The sequence below is a fragment of the Aphelocoma coerulescens genome, chromosome 27 (genome assembly GCF_041296385.1).
Source record: "Aphelocoma coerulescens isolate FSJ_1873_10779 chromosome 27, UR_Acoe_1.0, whole genome shotgun sequence".
NCBI lineage: Eukaryota > Metazoa > Chordata > Aves > Passeriformes > Corvidae > Aphelocoma > Aphelocoma coerulescens.
Window position 1 is genome coordinate 180,455 of NC_091040.1, and position 20,429 is coordinate 200,883.

General features: G+C 42.3%; 1 protein-coding gene across 4 annotated transcripts in view; it reads left to right on the top strand.

Moving 5' to 3' along the window:
- The window catches only part of TANC2 (tetratricopeptide repeat, ankyrin repeat and coiled-coil containing 2), a 196,517-nt gene that overhangs the window by 72,963 nt on the left and 103,125 nt on the right, over positions 1-20,429 (top strand). For 2 of the 4 annotated variants that reach the window (XM_068996358.1, XM_068996360.1), the window contains one exon: positions 15,340-15,447. The exons of the other annotated variants lie outside the window; for them this stretch is intronic. In XM_068996358.1, coding sequence (XP_068852459.1) covers positions 15,340-15,447 — 108 coding nt within the window. The remainder of the gene's footprint in view (positions 1-15,339; positions 15,448-20,429) is intronic. 4 annotated transcript variants of the gene reach the window in all.

The following is a 20,429-nucleotide window of genomic DNA, read 5'->3' on the forward strand; positions in this document are numbered from 1 at the left end:
TTGCTTTTCACTTACAGAGTGAGCTTCTAGAAATACAGGTAAATAAACAGTCATTACCAAGGTGGAATAATTTGAGGAAAAGCTGTTGAAGTGCCTGGTGCTCATGTTGTAGCTAATTTTTGAAGGATATTGTGCTTAAAATGGTTGGTGTCAGGAGAGACTTTGCTCCTTTTTAAGTATTTTTATACCATAGTGTTTGCAGTAGGCTTACATTTCTTTTCATTGAATTCTCTGTCGTGCTGTCAGCATGACACTGATCTGAAATTCCTGTTCCTGTGTAGGAGTGGAAGTTGGGTGGGAGGCCCACTCTGTATCTCAGAATGCATAGCAATGCCAAGGACCCAGTTACTGGAAAGTGCCATTAGATTTGGGGGGGGTTCCAGGTGTATAATGTATTCCTTCTGGGCATAGTTAATTTTCCATTGAATTTTCCTTGGTGCCTTGCAACCTCTGTCTGCCTAGAGGTTTCATGAGTAGGAAACTTGTGTTTCAGAATTGTCAGAATTACTGAGTCATCCCTTTTTAAAAAATTACCTAAAACACACACAATATTTCATTGTGGTTTGGGCATCTGAATTTTTAGTCCTTTTTTATGCTCTTAATGTGGCAAACCCTGATGTCTCAGGAAGAATTTCTTCATGGAAAGGGTGGTCAGGCACTGAAAGGGGCTGCTCAGGGAGGTGGTGGAGTCCCCATCCCTGGAGGTGTCCAAGGAATGACTGGATGTGACACTCAGTTCTCTGGGCTGGTGACAAGATGGGGATCCGGCACAGGTTGGACTCACTGGTCTTGGAGGTCTTTTCCAACCTCAGTGATTCTGGGATTCTGTCTCCAGCAGTGAAACCTGCTGGAGAAGGAGGATCCTTGTTCAGTTACAATAACATATGCTGAATATCTTTTTCCTGGTGTGTCAGTTCTTACTATCCAGTTTTGGAATTCTTCATCCATTATTTTGGGACCTGTGATTTGTTTTGACAGGCACATACTCAAATGGAAACCAACTGGGCTTGCAGAGATTAAACGGGTGGATGAATGTGTCCCTGTGTACCCACAGATGGACTTTTATCTCTATTAAACCAATGTAACTCTTCATGTGAAATGGGAAAATTTCTGATTTAAATTTTTTGGAGCTCCAAAACTGTCCCTGAAATTTATGCAGATAAATGGCGTATCTGTTTGTAACTTTTGGAATTAAACCAAATCCTGTGTTTAGGGGTTTTTGTTTGTTGGAGACCTGTCAAACTCATGATGTTTCTGCATTAATTTCAGGATAGTTTGGATGTAACTTTTATGTTCTTAAATAATGGGAAGGAAAAAAATGGCATATCATATCTATTGGCTTTTGAAAGACACCAGTTCTAGCATGAATTTTCCCCAGTGCTGCTTTCAAGACAAACCCTATCCATCTTACTTTGACACCCAACTGTCTTTTCATATTGACAGAATAGAAATTGCAATAGAGATATGCAGAAAATCCCACGTTTTCTCCTTGGTGCTGGTGTGATGTTGTTGCAGAACCTTTAGAATTTGCTCTTCCCACATATATTTTTTATTTGCATCAAGGCTGTTGGACTGCTCAGCCTTGCAGAGGATGTGGTAAACATGTCATCACAGCACTCGAGTTGGGAAAAAGTGATAATAGCTCTGCATTTCAGATAATTGTGTAGATGCTTAAACAGAGGGAGAACCCCAAAAGTTTCTCTAGTGTAGATAATGTTTAAAAGGCAAAAAAATTGCCTTGAAACTCCATGGCTTTTCAGAGGCTCGAAGAGAGAAATTGTCCTTGTTTCACACTGAGGCTGCACAAAATGGAGCATCTGTCACGATTACACTTCTGGTGTGTGAGAATTTTTAATTTTTAGACATAGCTTAGAGGTTTCTATAGCAAGAGGAGGTGGTGTAGGAAGCCTCCTGCGGAGTTAAATCAGGCCATCGCTCTTCCCTTGGCTACGTCTTTCCTCCGACTCCTGGAACGTGCCTTCAGAGGTGTCCTGTGCACTTGAGAGCAGAAGTGCATTCACAGGATACAGTCATGTGAAATAAGCCCTTACATCCTCTGGGGCTGCTTGTTTTCTAAGGAAAAGCCCTCATCTCCAGCTGGGCATGTTCTCTGGTCCTCTCCTACTTCTGTCACAGCAGGATGACCTGTTTTGGAAACTTATTCCTGTGTCCTGCATGACCACACCAAGATGGTGGGTTGGGTCACTTGTCCAAAGATTGAACATTACTTTTGCAGAAGTTAATTTCTGATGCAATTGGTACCTGGCTGGCTCTAACCATGCAGGAAGCCTTGATCAGGTTCAGTTAAACTTGTGGTCTGATCACCAAGTTTGGGGTGATGCCACGCATGAGACATTCCAGCATAATGTGAACAGGGTCCTGAGTGGGGTTATTGCACAGCTATGTGCCAAGTTTTCATCACAGATTCATCCCCTGACCGATGCCCAAACCAGACGGGAGGCTGAGGATTGAGCTGCATCTTTGGCTCTGGACCATTGCTTTGGCACTTCTCTTTCCTTGCTCTGTGGTGATTTTCCTGGAGTAGTCGTTGGTGCTCTGTAATTCCATTCCTAGATAAAGGAGCTACAAGAAAGATGGAGAGGGAGTTTTTACGAGGGCTTGTGACGGCAGGGTAAGGGGGAATGGCTTTAAACTGACAGAGAGTGGGTTTAGATTGGATATTAGGAAGAAATTTTCTTCCCTGTGAGGGAGGTAAGGCCCTGGCACAGGCTGCCCAGAGAAGCTGTGGCAGCCCCTGGGTACGTGGAAGTGTCCAAGGCCAGATTGGATGGGGCTTGAAGCAAGCTGGGACAGTGGAACATGTACCCATGGCAGGAGGATAGCACTGGATGATCTTTAAAGTCCCTTCAAACCAAAACAATACTGTGATTCTATGATATATTGCTGTTTTAAGATTATTTGGAGTTCTGTCAGAGATGTCTTTGGCCCAACCTCCAAGCTACATTCCAGTATACTTGTGCACCTTCTGTTGCCAGAAACCTTCACCAATGGTTCTTGCACCGTAAAATATGCCACAGTATAATCCGTCCCTCTTCCATGCACTTCATTAAGAAGTAGCATATTGTTACCAAAATATGACACTTCATTCATTTCCAAGTACATATTGTGGGTATACATTTCTGAACAACCTGCTTTCTTATTCTAGCAGCAGCAGCTTTTTTAATAGGCAAAACAATCTCCCTCTAAGCTGATGGCCTGAGGTTTTTATGCTGCAGGTGGAGAGGGGCATTTTTTGTGTCAACAGAGAAGGAACATCCTACAGTTAAATGAAATGAGAAAACAAATTAACCTAAACTGGTTTGAAATGGTGCTTTTACCAAAGGGAAAAAAATAATCCTCACTTCCAACATTTATTTGGTTCAGTATCTCAGTATTCATTAAATCAAATATTTAGGGTCCTGACATATGCCATGTCTTGACTGAGTGTCACGTATCTGACAGAACCCACAGGCCTGGATTGTCTGTCACGGTCTGAATCCTGATTTTCGAAGGGCTCCTGTGGCTTGTTTGTAGCTCTGTGTGTGACAGCACTGCAGATTGCACTGAGCCTGGTGCCTCACCAGGTGCTGCTTTAGGTCTCAACAGTGAATTATTCTTCAGGATTTTTTAAATACCCTGTTAAAATTTCTTAATCCTCTTCCTCTATCCCACCCAGTTAGAAAAGATGTTTTGGACTAGTGTCCCAAATCAGCCTGTTCATACAGGCAAGAGGCATGGCAATGGGAAATGAAGATATTCTGAAAGATCAGAACATTTCTAAAAGCTTTTTTTGGTGTTTTTTTGTTTTGTTTTGTTTTGGGGTTTTTTTTTTGGTTTTTTTTTTTTTTTTGTTCTACACGAGAGAAATAAATAATAATAAAGTGAGGAAGGAGACTTGAGGGTGCAAGGAGGAGCCGAGGCAGATGTGAGCTGGGGTGGGACAATGCTCTGTGGCCAGTTATGAAATAAGTGCATGTTGTGGGGTTGCCTTTGTGAAACACAGCCCACTCTGGAGCTCACAGGCAGACACCTTTATGTCTGATCGTTCTATTGCGATGTCCTGCTCCAGAGTTTCTGTGGTGGGGAGAAAAATCACTCTGCAGGGGAAGGAGGAGCAGCCACCGTGCCCAGGGTCTCCGGCAGCTCTTCACTGTTGGAACTGGACTGAGTGTCGCTCTTGGATTACAGGCTGATTTTTGATTTCTTTATTTCGTCTTCCCTGCTTTAAAAAGTGTGTAAGTAATGGAGCCTGATTCTTTTCAGGCACACAGAGTCACCTGTGGCTGTATTTTGTAAGCCCACGTAGCCACCACATGTGATGAGACCTGCGGATGGTGTGTCATGGAGCCATCAGGGCCCCTTTGGTTGTGGATGTTTGCAAGTTATGAAAGGTTTAAACTTGAAATTTCTACAAGTGTTTTCTCTGCAGAGATGAAGGCAGGCTTTGGAGAATACAGGTTTTATCCCTGTTATGCTTTTCTTGTTATCCTCTCAGCCATGGAAGCGAGTAGGTGTAAGTGAGAAAGTGGTTTTTGGAAGGGAAGTCACCAGATGGGTGCGTTTCTGTCGATAAATGGTCCTGGCCCTGTTGCGTGTCGTGGCTGTTCCTCTTTCAGCTTGGAAAGGGGCCGCCCTGAGAGTTCTGCCTTCCCATTATTTACACTTAAAGGACTAGACCTGGTCCTGGGATATTGGTGCTGTCACAGGATTTGTGTGCACCAAAGCTTCAGAGAGATTTTGGGTCTTAAATCCCCTCATGCTGAGGAGCGCGGCACTCCCGTGTCAGTGACAGTCTGCTTCAACTGTCTGTGTTCACACAAATAATCACATGGTTATTAGATATTTCAATTAAATCCTTGAGGCATGCTGTGTGTCCTTGTCCCTGCTCCTCTGTGGAAGGAAAGGATGATGAGCAGTCATCACTCCTCAAAACAGAAAGTTCTAACAGCTTCTTTAATTTTGCAAGGAAATGAAGAATTTGAAAAGCAAGTAAATTACTGAAAACTACAGGTGGCTGAATTAGCAATTTTCTTAGGTAAAACCCGCCTTGTAAGTGCAGCATAATGCAATTTTTCAAGTGTTAACAAAAAAGTTTAGCTAATTCAGGATTGTGCCTTGCCAGATCAGCAGCTTCGTTTTATGGATAGAATATTCTGTGAAGCTGCTACCAGCAAAGCAATAGGGATCCTAAATCCAGTTTCATATGAATGGAACAGTTTTGCATATGTGTCAGTGTAATTACAGCTCTGCTGGTATCAACTAACCCAACTAAATTAGTTTTAGCACAAAATTTGAATGACTTGCACAGAAATAAAATTACCTTATCTATTCTTAATCTCTTGCCTTTATTTTAAATGCTGTTATCAAGCAGTGAATTTATATTGGCTTGTAGCTGTGTAGTCCTGGTCATAAACAGTAGTTTATATAGTGAACAGGATCCAGTCTCTCACATGCTCTAACTTGGGATTACTTGTGAACAGTCGGATATTTTACAGTTTAGTCTTCTCTCTTTTATGGTTACAATATCTTGGTTTGATCTTAAGGATATGGTGGGAGAAAGAATGAGATTTTGTTTATGTGCAGCTTATGCTTGCTGCTGGCCTTTGCCCTGCCACTCCTGTTCCAATTTAATTAGGCGGTATAATTTGATACCTACCTTTGATCATTCTTGGCTGCTTGTAAAATACTTCAGCACTGGTCTTGCAGTGCTGTCTAGAGTGAATAATTCTTTTTTGTTGTTCTTTTTCAGTTCCTTTCCCAGCCCCTAGTGCAGGTTTTCATTTTTTACTGCTCTAATTACAGAGAATCAGTCCAGAATCAGAGGCAGTGGGTACCCACTTGTGGGTACAAGCACTGCAAAGCCGAGATGGCAGAGCTGAGTTTGTCTGGGATGGCAGCGAAGCTGGAGCAGGTCATGGAAGCAAACTGGGCCGAGGCATGAGGAGCAGGAGGTGGTCAAGGATGCTGAATTACTTCTTTGCTGGATAACTGCTCATTTATAACTCCCTTAACACCAGGCAGCTGAAAGGTGGTTGTTGTGGCATCAAGTGCTAAAAAGGGCTTGGAGGGAGCTCTGGGAAGCTGCAGACCCATTGGCCTGGTGTGTATGTGGAACATGTTAATAGATGGAGTTCCAAAGGGCAGAGTTAATCACAGAGTCACAGAATGGTTTGGATTGGAAGGGACCTTAAAAACAATCCAGTTCCACCCCCTGCCATGGGCAGGGATACCTTCCTGTGTACACTCTCCAGTGTAAAGAAAACTGGAGAGAATCATAGAGTTGCAGAATGATTTGGGTGGGAAGGGGCCTTAAAGCTGCTCTGGAAGAGCTGTGCAAGAGAGTAAAACACGAGGGAGATAAACTGCATTTCAGAAGTGTTTGTATTGCACTTGCTCTCTTCTTCTGTGGGAAGAATCATCAGTTAAATATCTTTTCTCTTTTTCTAGTGCCTCGAGCTAAATTAAGCTTTTTTCACTGTCCGGAAAGGATTCAACAGCCTGACACGTTCAGCATAGACCATTTTAAAAAGCCCCATGAGACACAAGCCCCTTGTTTGGGGGCACTGGGCAGCTTTCCCTGAGCTCTGTCAGCTTCATGCAAGAGAGAGGAAAATGTGTTTGCTTCAGTAGATGTTTAATTAGTTTCTGATTTCTGTCATTAAAGTTCAGCTTGAAATCTTGAGCGTTGTTAGAAATTGGTGTAACAGGTTCTTTCTAACCAGTGAATTACCAGGGTTACCTGTAATTTGATTAAAGTGACAGAGCTCTTTGCTGCTCTCTATAGACTAAATGTCCTTTACAGTACATCCAGGTTCTTTTTGGACAGTTTTCCTCTTTTTTAGTGCCAGTGCAATATCTGAGTCACTGAATTAGAGAAAGAGCTCCAGGATAGTAGGAGATTGAACGGGAATGATGCAATTCAGCACTCATGTTTTGTAGCGTTCCCCTCTCATCTGTTTTAAATTTAACATTTAATGAAATAAAACTGTCAGGAAAAGGGGTTATGAGAGGTTGAGGAATTCTTTCCCCTCCAGCTCTACCCTATTTCTGTCATTTGGGAGGATTTTGGGGGTATTTGAGCAGATCTTACGAAGGCTTAAAATTTTGATGATGTGGTTTCATCCTGTAGTCCTGGCTCTGCAGTCACTCTATTAATTTCTTTTTAATGCAGACAAAGTCTGAAACTTGAAAACTGACTGCAACAGAAATTTATTGCTTGTTTTCATAACAAGATGACTTAGAAGGCTGGAGCAAATGGTGCTGCCTTACTTTCTCCACTTTCATCTTCCTCGTCTCATGCACAGGGTTCTACCTTGAGTCACAGATGAGGAATTTCTGCTAAAAATGGCAATTGTAAAAGGCTTCAGAAGATGCTGAAAAGAAGAATTATCAATGGGAAATGACGTGGAGAAGTGTGCACTGTGCAACAGCTCCCAGGAGTCAAAACCACTTGATAAGTTTGGATGGGAAGATAAAAGTCCCATCTCCTCCTCCTGCCATGTCTGTTAATTAAGTAACTTCTTTCTCCTCAAAGCTTTCGCCTACATGGACAAAGACTTGTTGGCAGCCCACGTTGGAAAAAAAGCCTTATCTAGAGGGAAAGTGAGGGTGTTTTGTTCTTTCTGAGATGATTAATAGGAGCAACTTTCTTCCTAAGGCTTGCCAGAGTATTCCAGGGAACATCTGCTCAGGAGATTGACACTGGGATGCTCCAAAACTAAACCCTTTGGGCTGAGCTGGGAGAGGGCCCTTTGCTGGTTGGTGTCTCCAGCAGTGATAAGTTCAATTAAAAAATCACTATTCCATTGCTCTAAATGACAGAAAATTGTTGCATAGTAATAAGCAAAATGGAAATTGAACTGAATTCCTTTCAGAAGTGTAGACTGCAGCCAGTATTTTAGTATTTAGCATTTTAGGTGGAATTATTTTCTCTCTGAATATATAAGTGTATTGTAACCATCATTGTATTGCCATTACTGAACACTTCAGACAGAAATCTGTATTTTTTTTATTCTACATATATTTAAGGTACATACAAGCCTTTCAAAACTGGATGATTTTCTCCCTTGAGCATCGAGTAGGGATGTCTATTCAGACAGAAGACCATTTTGAGCAATTATTTGGGAGGGTTTGCAATAATTTTAGTAAGATAAGTAATAATTTGATTTAATTATACTTTTTCAGAAGACTCATTCCTTTTTGAGGTCACTGAACATCTTTTTGTAACTTTAGTGGAATGGCTTCCTGGTATTTTCTGTGCCTTGTTCATCTGGAGAGCGACAGAGAGGAGGAAGGAATGTTCCTAGAGGTTTCTGTGGTCCTACAGGATTGCAGAATCCACTGCTTTGGAGAAGGTTATTCCTCATTTTTTCAAAGAAAAAGTAAATTTCAGAGGCAGTAATAGGCAAAACCTTCATGTTACAGACGTCTACAGTTTAAAGAAGAACTTCTAAATTAATGTAGTTGCTGTTTTGAGCTCTCCTTTCCTATTGCTGTTCTTCCATCACCAGCTTGATGAACTCTCTTCCTGCTCTTTTTTATTCTATTCCTCTTTCCACCTTCATTGCCTTCAATTTTCTTGTTTCAGGGCCTTATCTTCTAAACTAAACATGTTTTCTGAAAGTTTTGGAATAAGTGTGATGTTTCCAGACAACACATTGTTCTCACCACTTTTCTGTGCTGCCCTGCCCTCACTGCTGTGATATCGTGGGATGAGAGGAGAGAGGCCAGGGAATGTAATTTAAAAAGCTTTTATAGTCTCTCATAATAGAAGAGGAAAAAACTGTTACACAATGGATTCTGTAACATAATGCTGGATTACGTAAAGAGGATGTTAACCTTCATTGTATGTGTTGTCACTGGTTTAATTTTAATTTTTAAAAAAAAATTATACCTAAAAATCCTAATTACACACAGCTGGTATATGATTTCTTCTGGTTTCCCAGAGAAGCTGTGGCTGCCCCATCCCTGGAGTTTTCGTGACCAGGTTGGATGGGGCTTGGAGCAACCTGGTCTAGTGGAAGGTGTCCCTGCCCATGACAGGGAGTGGGACTGGATGATTTTTTTTAAGGTCTTCTCTAACCCAAACCATTCTAGGATTCCAGAATTAGTGCCACAGCAAAAATAATCATGGGGTCTGTAATTTCCTCTTTATGGCTCTTAGCGAAATAAAGGGTCCTTTGGGCCAGGGGCAGGACCAAAGCTCCACCTCCCATGTGCTGGGTTTTGTCCAGCTGTGCTGTATGTGACAGTTATTTGTTCCAGGAGCTCTGTGGATCAATAACTCTGCAGCACTAAAAACATTTTAGTTTGAGGGAGACTTCAGTAAAGTCAGCTCTGAACAGCACTGTGGAGCTGCTGGGATGCTTCCAAACGTGAGTCAGGCTCTGGCATGAGCTGGGATGAGTGAAAGATGGGAATGGAGGATGCACTGAGCACCCACTTTTGCTTTCTTTAAATCCAGGTTTCCAAAGTTTGCTCTTGAAACCGTGACTCTGTCTTTTCCCAACACGGGACAACTTGGGCAGGATTTTGAGGATTTAATTCAAATACCAGACTTACATTACAAAAGAGGCTGTGACAGTTACGAAGGTTGTGGCTTTCCCATCCTTGGAAATGTTAAAAGCCAGGTTGGATAAATCCTTGAGCAGCCTGGTCTAGTGCAAGCTGTCCCTGCCCATCCAGGGCGGATTGAGACATGAACTTTAGGGTCCATTCCAACCCCTTAACGTTCTATAATAAAATTGTGCTTACGATAGTTAAAAACACAATATTAACATGCAAAATTCAGCTCCTCCTCAGCTGAATTAGTTACAAGAGATGAGTGTGTGGTAAACACGCAATGGCAGGAGGTTGGAACTAGGTGATCTTCAAGATCCCTTCCAATCCAAACCTATGAAATGTGCCCATCATTTTTGGCACGTTTTCACCTCTTCAACCTGTGAGAAACACAATATTTTTACACAAAAAGAGCAAATTTCATTATTTCATCCTCTTATGGCAGAGGGAGGTTCAAAGCACAGGTGAGATTCAACTGTTTAACATGGGGAGAAGACAAAACTGGGTTGATTTCGAGCCAAGCTCCTTGGCCAGACTCTTTCCAGGACCTGCCATAGATGCAAGTCAGGAGAATCCAGGCACGTGGCCACATGTGTGTTTGTGTTTTATAGGGATGAAGTGTGTGAGTCTGTGAGTAAAAAGCTGCAGTGGTTTGTGTTGATGCAGTTTGGGCAGTAATGTCCATTTTCCTAGTTCTTATAAGGGGTTGGTACATGGAGAGGGTCCCAGGTTCCCTGGGATGGATCAGTCCATCGTCCATGCAATGGGAAAAGAGTTGCTGTTTCCTCCAACATTTTCCTTGGACATAGGTAAATCTGTGTATCTTTATGGGTGTAGGCACAGACAAAGGTGTAGGTGTGCGTGTGTTGTAGTCAAATGGTGGTGTGAATTCAGATCTGCTGAAATAAAAGCTTGTTCAATCAGATCCCTAGGTGTTAATAACCCCTTGTTAGTAAACATTCCTTTCAGAGCTCTAACTGAATTTCATAGCCAAAACCTTTTACTAATCCATGATATTTTCCTTTTATTTATGCCTTTTAATGTAAAGAAGACCCTCTTTTAATTAAAATATGAACTCATCTATAAATTATATAATAATTAAATGGTGTCATAGAAAATGCAACAGAATTAGGGAACTCAGTAGGCTGAAGGAGAACACAGTGCTGCTAGAGAAAAAGTGGTTATTCCAAAAGAACAGACACATCCAGATTTATTTTGGTTTGGTTTGATGTGGGAGTAGATGCTTGGCATTGATCACAAACAGCACTGCATTGATCCTAGTACTCCATACAGATGTTCAAAAGGATAAACCACCAGCAGCTCCTAGTCACAGTAGGGGTTACAGCTCTCCCAGACTGCTCATCCAGACTCAGGAATGGGAGCCTCAGTGGTAACTAGTATGGGCATGCAAGTTTGAGGGATATTGTGAATGGGGCTGCTTGTTTCAGTTTGCCAGGTAGAATTAGAGCTTTCCCAGTATTCTGAATCCCTGTTTTTAAAGAGACTCTTAAAAAGTCAGGCTGCTGACATTGCAGTTACTAATAAAATACTTTCCCTAGTGTTAGTTTATCACAGAGTCCCAGACCTGGTTTGGGTGGGAAGGGATCTTAAAGCTCATCCAGTCCCACCCCCTGCCATGGGCAGGGACACGTCCCACTATCCCAGGTTGTTCCAAGCCCCGTCCAACCTGGCCTGGGACACTTCCAAGGCAGGGGCAGCCACAGCTTCTCTGGGCAGCCTGTGCCAGGGCCTGCCCACCCTCACAGGGAACAGTCTTTGTCCCCACTGGAAGACAGACAACCTGCTACAGCAAGTGTCATAAAACGAGCCAGCTAATTAAATTTTCTGACTGCTGGCCCTGCTCAGTGTTTTGCATTACATGGTTAATTCCTACCCTGGAATTGGCATCACTTGCCTTGCTCAGAAAGAGTTGCTGGCAAAGTCAAATGAGAATTTTACTTGCATCGACAGAAGGATTTTCAGTTCTGCTCGCTGGCTTGGACACCAGTGGGGATTAATCTCACTGAGAACCGCAGAACTGGCCCCAAAAATGTGCAGTATTGGTTTGAAATAACCATTGAAATTGAAATGGTCAATAGCCATTGAAATTGAAGTTCCTACTTAAGCAGTAGCAAGTCAGTTCCTATCTGATGCCAACGCTGTGTTTCTCATCAAGCCCTTGGGCACAGGAGTGGCCTGTGAGGTGGACGTAGAGCATGGGCTGCAGCCATCAGCTCCTGGGCTGTCATCGGTGACAGGTGGTGGGACCCCAGGGACAAGGTTGTGACTTTAGGCTCCATGTAGTCAGTATGTTTTTCTGAATTAAATGCTAGTTTTGCAGTTCTAGAAAGCCAGCATTGCTAGTGACTGCCATCTTTACTCAATCCATTATATTTTTATAACTAGTTATTGCAGACACCCTTTTTCCCAGTGTTCTTGGAAGACATAATTTTTCTCTGCTTAAAAAAACTGCAGTTGTGTAACAGGAAGGGCTATTTTCATGCTGTTTGAGGCCTGGAGTTGGTCTGTTTCATACAGAAAAATCCTTACAGGAATGAGAGGCCAGAAGGACTGAGCAGGTACAGAATACTTCAAATAATTGTTTCATGTCTTTGTTAGTTTTTATAATTTGTGCCAAAAGCTCATCCCATTGCTTTGATCATAAGATTTGCCTGTGCTCACAGGAAGGGGTTCAGGACCAAGGCAAACTGTTGTGCCTTGAAAAGTCACTTTTATGAAAAGACCAGTGTTATCTGTTAACATGTGGCTAAAGGGTGTCAAACCAGATTTCAGAGTTTATGATATTTCTGTTTGTTATTTATTCCAGTAGAAGACTAATGCCCAAATCTGAATCTGTTAGGATAATCTTCATTTGGACATGAGTCAGAGGTGCTTAATTCTTGTACGTGAAAATCCTCCTTTCCTGTAATTGGGCTGTGGGTGTAGGAGGAGTTTTTGTCTTTTCCACATTTAGGATATTTGTAATAACAGAAACTTCCTTCTGTGGCTTTTCCCCACCTGTATTTACATGGAGAGGATTGTGTTGACTTGAGCCTTTTAAAAGTAAGCTGTTGGCTGTGAGTCATGGTGACATGGTGTGTCTTAGCTGTTGGAAGCGTGTTTCTAAGGCTCAAGTCATGCTTTTAAGGGAATAAAAACATCATAAAATAGATGCCAGGCCAGGCTGGACAGTGCTCTGAGCAATCTGGTGTAGTGGAAGGTGTCCCTGCCCATGGCAGGGAGTGGAACTGCTGGATGAGCTTTAAATTCCTTCCAACCCAACCCAGTCTGTGGTTTTGTGATTCTATGAAATGCATTAAAATTACATGTATGGTTGAACTTGCAGTATATTGAGATTTCACCACGTTGGTGACATGATGTTCTTTATTGCCTTCAAGAGAAAAAATGCTGGATCAGCTTGATGGATCCATGAGCCGATCCCTTCTGCTGTCATCAGTCAGTTCTCTGGAGAAGGCGGGAAGTAGTGGGGCAGTGGGCACCTCAGTGAGGAGTAAAAGAGATCCAGAGTAGATGTAGAAATAAAACCCAGTGGAATGGGAGATTGATTCCTTCCTTGCAGGTGAGAGGCGAACTGTTCAGTGCTGATCTGTCAAAACATGCAGGTCCTGCATCTTCCACAGACCTGTATGTCCACACAGCAAGTGGTGTAGTGATCACATTGCCCTCTGTGTTTGTTAAAATTCTCCTTCCTCTTTTTAAAAATAATCTTTAGTGCAGAACCTTCTGGTGACAATCCCATCAGTCATTAACACTTCTTGAACTGTGAAAATTCTGTTAGTTTTGTATTTTAGAACACAGTGAGCACTGCCACATGTGCATGGGATGATATATGGTCCTGGTGTCAGCCAGAAATGATAAAGAAAAGACAGGCTATTTTTAATATCTATTATAAAAATAACTGTTACTGAGACTGTGGTAAAACATTTATTAAAACTGCAATTACAAATGAAATATTAAAGGATTGACCAGGGCAGAATTATTATTCTAAACAATTTTCAGGCCATAGCAATAATCTTCTCAATATTAAAATGTTTTCATTACATCAGGATCTGGCACAGGATTGTTACTGGGAATGATTTTTCACTGGTGTTAGCCAGTTTGCAGCAGTGGGGTGCTTGTGCGTGCGCACGTGGGATTTTTTCCAGGGGGGATTATATAGAATTGACTACTGGCCTGTGGTGTTTATCATCAGGTTGTGTGTTTGAGTGGGGCTGCACATCCATGAGCATCGTGGGATGGGGGGAGAGAAGGGGGCTCCAGGCTGTCCTTATCTCCCTGGGTCTCTTGCATTCCTCCTGCCTGGCATGGCTCCTCTTACACTGGCCCTGATGGGCTTGCATGGAATGTGCTGGAAGTATGTCTCATATTCAGCCAGGATTTTCTTGTGTAAAATGGAAGTGTGGTACCTGTTTTCCCTCAGCACATCTCCTGGAATGGATCATGAGGGGTAACAGAGGAGAGATTTTAGCACACCTGTTTTGGTGCTGAGATGGGGGGTTGATTTTTGCCTTTGTTCTGCTTCACGGGGACTTTATATTGAAAAACCATACCCCAATCTTCATCTCTGTTTTCCACACCCATTTTTTAAACATTTCTGGGATCACTAATGTATAGCTCAATTAGAGTGATCTGGTCGTGCATTGTCTGTCAGGCTCCCCATCCTTGGACCTTCTCAGCCTTTCTCAGCACCACGGCAGCTCCCTGAAACCAAGAGATTTATTGCTGCCTCAGAGGTCATTCTCTGACCTGTTGAGCTTCTATTACAGGAGATGCAAAAGAACAACCTCCCAGTCTTTAGTTTCAGATCCCAAATTTAATTTGCAAGACAGGGAATAATAAATAAAAATCATGTAAATGGAGGGGCAGAAGCCACTGACCCCTGGAATCGCTGCTGAGGAGCTTTTCAAATTAGCCTTTCATTGTAATGAGCATGAGAGTTTAACTTGGAAATGCAATATGACAATCTCTGCGTGTAACTTATTCTCTAGTTCTCTTTCTCTGGTCTGGAATATGTTTAAAGACTTTTACTAAACCACTTTTACTAATTTTACGCCAAACATGTTGTACGGAACTTCATCTCTTTTTGAGTTCAGACTGTTAAAACATGGAGAAAATCCCATTTTTCTAGCACTAGTGGTCAGTGCTGCTTTGTTACAGACACTTCTACCTTTTCCCCATCCTCTATTAAGTCTCTTGATCCTTTTGGATTTGCAAGGATAAAAGTGGAGTGCTTATTTTCGGCTTGGACAGTGTTAGCTTTGCTCTGCTCTTTTGTGTTGAACACCAAACCTGTTTGGTCTAACTTTGAGACTGTTTTGAAACTGAAATTTTCTGTTCAAGGAAACAATTACTGAACATAGCATTTATGTGTTCAGTTCAGATATCTGCAGTTAAGTATCTTAAAACCTGATGGGCTCTGTGTACCTCTCTCTGATCTTTGCTTTTCCACAGTTGCTGAATGCAGGCTCATTTGCTTCCTATAAAAATATGTAATAAAGTAGGAGAAAAGGAAGTGTTTTAGAGTATCAGGAATGTGTCTCAGTGTTCACACACTTTAAAGTCAGTCTGTGCAGTTTGAAAGTTTAACCAAGAGCCATCTCCTTTGTAAAGAATGCAGATAATTTTTTTTTGTGGCAGAAAAAAAAAAAGGGTAACCTGATATGAGTCTGACAGTGTCATTTAGTTAAGTGCTTCCATCTGTTGCTTGCTATTTCCCTTACTCATGACCTCTCTTTCTCTCTCCCCCTCCTTCTCCTTTAGCCCCTCTGAGGAAAGCAAAGTTTGTTGAGAGCCCTCGAATCCCAGAGTCTGAGCTTGGCTCCCCAACCCTCTCTGCCCAGAAGCTGGATGTTGATGCATTCTGCCCTGGTAAGCTGCATGCGAAGGCTCTGTGCAAACAGGGGCAACAGGGAGAAAGATTTTTTTTTAAATGTATAATATGGCTCCTTTGGCTAGATGGTTGGTTGGACCTTCCCTAGCCAAGTTTCATTGTCTTGGAAACTTGTATAAGTATTAATTTCTGATAATTGCCCATTTACATTTGTTTCTTGCAATTTAGTGTGTGGCTGCTCTCCCCTCAGAATAATTTAGAAGGTCTAGAGAGTTGCTTTTGAGAAGATAAAAATGAGCCTATAAACATACTGCTTTAAATTTAATTTTTAATGCTGGTCTGCAGAGAGGCTGGAATAAAGCCACATTTCAGAAATATCATTAAATCAGCTAAAGCAAAACTGTGGGACCTTGTTAGCTGCATCCAAGAATATTGGGGTTTTTACTTCTATTTTAGTTTTAAAGAAATACCTTCTAATTTATGGATCCTGTAGTAGTTGCTCTGAAATCTATACATGTTGCTTGAGGCCTCTGGTTGAAATATAAATAGAAGTGGGTCACGTCTCTTCCTGGCTCAACCCCATTCATGTCTGTCAGCTCGGGCAGGCATTGCCTAAATCCTCCCAAGCCCCGGCAGACCCAGCACGTGTGAGTGCCTGGAATCTGCAGCTCGGTATCATTTCCCAGATTCTTCCTAACTTGGAAGTGGCAGCCTGGGGAGGGCTGGAGGCTGTGGAGGTGCTGGGAGAAGGCTGAAAGCAGCAGCAAGTGGTTTGGTGGATTTTGTGCTGAATTCTGCATTTTCTTCCCCTGGCTTTCCTTGGTTATGAACCAAAGGGATCCATACTCGCTATAGGCTTTTGATGGAAAAAAGAGTGTTTAATGTGTTCAAATGGGGTGCAAATGTGTGACATCTGCCTCTGAAATCTGTAGCTACAGTAGCCAAGTTAATCAGCTACAGAAATCAGGGTGTTGCTTATTTCTGTGGCTGATGAACTTGAAGAAGAACTTGTAGAGTACTCAAAATTGGAGGAATTAATTGAATGTGGAGATTCTGAATGTGGGCTTTCTTGAATGTATTGTGTCTGAATGAGATGTTGTCTTAGAAAATCAAAAGACAATTCCTGTGCTTGGCAATGCCTAATTTGAGGCCACAGTTGCCTTGAAAAGTGCTGCTCCTTTTTCAATCATCATGAATTACAGTTAAAATTGTGCTGCTGCTGCAGCCCTTTTTTCTAACTGAATAGCTTCTACTGTCATGTTTATAATTGTTACTAATTATAAACTTATTATGATTGCATCCACAGAGAATTATAATTGAATTGTAAGTTTAAAAAAACATAAATTCCACATTCCCACACCCGGACATGTGCCTCCCCTCTGCCAGAGCTTTGGAGGGCGGGACTTCTGCCAAGCCCAGGAATGGGCTCTGACAATGGGATCTGCAATTCCTTTAATTTCTTTTTTTGCTATTTGATCTCCTTCTCTTGCTGATAGTTTAGTGATCTGAAAGGAAAAGTGGAGTTTTGTACTGCTTTGAAGTGTCATTAAAGGAACATGAAGCATCACCAAGGAAGGAAAAAAGTGACTACAGCAGAGCTGTCACAGTGGAATCATAGAACCATTAAGGTTGGAAAAGCCCTTTAGAACTATCGAGTCCAACTGTAAACCCAGCTCTCCCAAGGCCACTGTGAAACTATGTCCCCAAGGGCCATCTTGGTGTACTTGGAATAGGGAAACGGTATAAGAAACAGAACAGTACATGCCAGGGAAGAGCACAGTCTGGGAGTCAAGGTAAAAACTGCAGGTTGGGGATTTGGGTTGTCTCAGGTTCCTTAAATGTGTCCCCAGGGAGCTGTTGGGGAGCCCCTCTCTTCATGTGTGCCCAGGTCCAGAGGCTGTAGCCAGGTTTATGTTGGCAGTGTGGAACAGGCAGGGGAAGAGGGGAGGATAGAATCCACTAGGGAAGGATTTCTGAAGCTGTTCATGGAAGAAACTGCCCAAATTTATGGATTCTTCTGTGAAAGTAGCAGTAATGTGGGGGCTGGAGGTTTTGCTGGTCTGGAAGGCTGGATTGAAGGAGCTCGAGATATGACACCTTGGAAGAAGTAGGTGGTTGGGGGAGGATCCTTGTGTAAAGAAGGAAAGAAAGAAGGAACAAAGTTGTGGTCAACAACCAGGGACCAAAAGGGACATAGCATCCAGCTCCTGATGGGAAGGTGGAGGAAGAGTCCTACTCTGGATCATGGCAAAGCTTCAGGCACTGCCTGTAATCAGTTTTCCAAGGAAATACAATGCCTTTCTTCTGTGTTAGGCTTACATTAACCCTCTTCTAAAACATGTGCATCTTGTGAAGGATATAGCACACAGTGCTGAATCCCAAACGTTTCCAAGAATAATGGTGTGAGTTGAAAGAAAGAAAAATTTAGGCTGATGATCTGCCTGGCAGTGGAGGGGAGGTGGAGTGGTTTGTAATGTGATCCCTGACAAAAAATGTAATTAATTATACACTTGAAAGCAGTTTAAAACACTAAATAGCAAAGAAAAGAGAACATTAGTTACTCTGCACATATAGGAATGACTATTTCAGTTTGAGATGCCAAGAGGTGAAATTTTGCTCAATATCAAAATGTTTATTTTAAGGCTTCAGGCAAATTTCAGCACATTCCAGGGAGGTGGTTTCCTGAGCAACTGCAGTGCCACCACTCGGCCCCTCATGCTGCTGGGGAGAAGACTTGCTTGTGACATCTTTGGAGGGGGGGATGACGTGCTCCCGACGTTCCAACTCAGAGGAACGAGAAAGATCACAATACTGAGGGAAGTTCTAATACCAAGCACATAGTAAACTTTGGAGCTTGGTATGATTTCCCTTTTTTTTTACATTCATTGTATAGGGAAGAGTGTAGATACTTAAAAATTAATTAAATGTTCTTACGTGAAATCAGAAATTGCCCCACATTTTATAGTTGTTACAACTAAGATGATGACAGAAAAGCTTTTACATGACTTTGAAAAACCCCTTTCTACCAGAATTGTCACAGAATCACAGAATAAGATGAGTTGAAAGGGACCCACAGTGATCATCAAGTCAAATTATGTTTCTGTAGGTGTTTTAGTGGTTGCAGAGGTTATTCAGATTTCAATCCAGCACTTCTTGACTTGAAGAGTCCCTGCCGGAGAAGGAGTTATTGCTTGTCTCTTGTTGTGTGGGTGGTGAGGCCCTGGCACAGGTTTCCAATCCCTGGAAATGTTCAGAGCCAGGTTGGATGGGGCTTGGAGCGATCTGGTCTAGTGGAAGGTGGATGGGTTATAAAGTCTCCTCCAACCCAGACCATTCTGTGACTCTGTGACTTAGCAGAGACTTTATAAAGAGGGTCTGGAAGGTTTCTGATCCCTTCTCCCTCCTCATCTCTGCTCCAATCCTGCAGACACTGTTCAACAAGAGGCATTTGTGTTTTCCCTCTTGTCAACCTTCTGAAGGCAGAGAGGCTGGGGATCACAGCCTCACATCCTTCATTGCTCTTCAAGGGAGATAACATAGAATAGCAGGAATTGATCTTCAAACCTTTGTTGTTCAACTGTCAAACCTTTTCCTCAGTGATTCTGGTGACTCAGTTTAATTTGTAGGGGTTTCCCCCCGCTTCATCACGCCTCACTCCTGCCGAGAGGCACTGCTTGTGTGGTGAATGGTGTCCTGGCTTCTTGGTTCTTAGTTGTGGTCAGGAGGGCATCTTTCCTTGAGCTGCTTTTTTTTATGGTAGCTAAAACATGTTTTGACTTCTAAGTGCTCAGAAAACCTGTTGGAAACGATCAGAGATGGATGGTGCTTTCAGGTAATGGACTTTTGCCTCAGATTAATGCTCAGAGTTGCATTTTATGTAATTTATTACCTTGTCGTTCTGTTCCAAAGGCTAAGTCTGTTACAACATTATCTTTTAATTTGATTAACTCCTTCTTCAGAAATTTTGGGAAACAAATCTTGAGTGTCTGTTTTGCTTGTTGCACATTAGGCTGGCAGGCGTCTGTTTCCATCCCTGACTGAGTTAGGAATCACTGTGGTGCTGCTGCCACAGACAGGGAGGGGAGTGATTTACCATGGCAGCAGCGCTTGTGTTCATCTTATTACTCCTTTTTCTCTTCCTTCGCTTAAAGAATCGTTGAGCTTGACATCTGCTTGCTGCTGCTTCTCTCTTTTTATCATGTAAAATGTGTGTTTTTCACTTTACACTATCCACATGTTTCTCCTAAACACAACAAAACACTTCCTAGGTGTTAGAAAAAGCCGTTTAAGAGGGAATGCAGGAACCAGCACTGCTTTCTGATTTTTCATGGTGAAAATATAGGTGCTGAGCCAAAAAATCCTACAAAACCCCAAACAAATTTAGCCAGCAGGATCCTGCTCCAACCTCTGTTGTACTAAACAGTGACGAACTGGGGGGAAGGAGAGGGAATAATCAAACCAACCGTGATCTGACAAATGGTTTTACTGTTGAATCTTGTGGTTATCCCAGCACTGTCAAGCCCACTGACCTGAAGGGAATGGGAAATCATTGTGGTCAGCCCTAATTGCAGAAGAGCCATAATTTGGCACATTGGTTGCTATGGAAGTGATTGACTTTTCTCACACTGCTCCTGGGAGGATGCTACTGGTTCCTTCTGCCACATCAAGAGATGGAAGCAGTTTCAGAATAAACTCCTGTGTTACGAAACAAGCCTCAGTCTGGTCTGAAGTTCTGGATTGAAGGGACAAATACTGAAAGGCATTGCTAGAGTTCCAGGTGTGAATCTGTTTGGGATTGGCCACAGACCACTTGTCATTAAGTGTCATGGAGTTTGTTTGAACTGAAAGTTGCAGCTTGGAGAATAGTGGCTGGGTCCAGAGTTTAGGGTTTATTAAATCTTCTTACCAAAGCAGGGTTGTTCAAGATAAGAAGTGAAAATAATATGAATCCCGTAGATTATTCCCATATGTTTTAACTGTTAAATAATTGAAGACAATATGCTTTTCTTGAAGCTTCCTG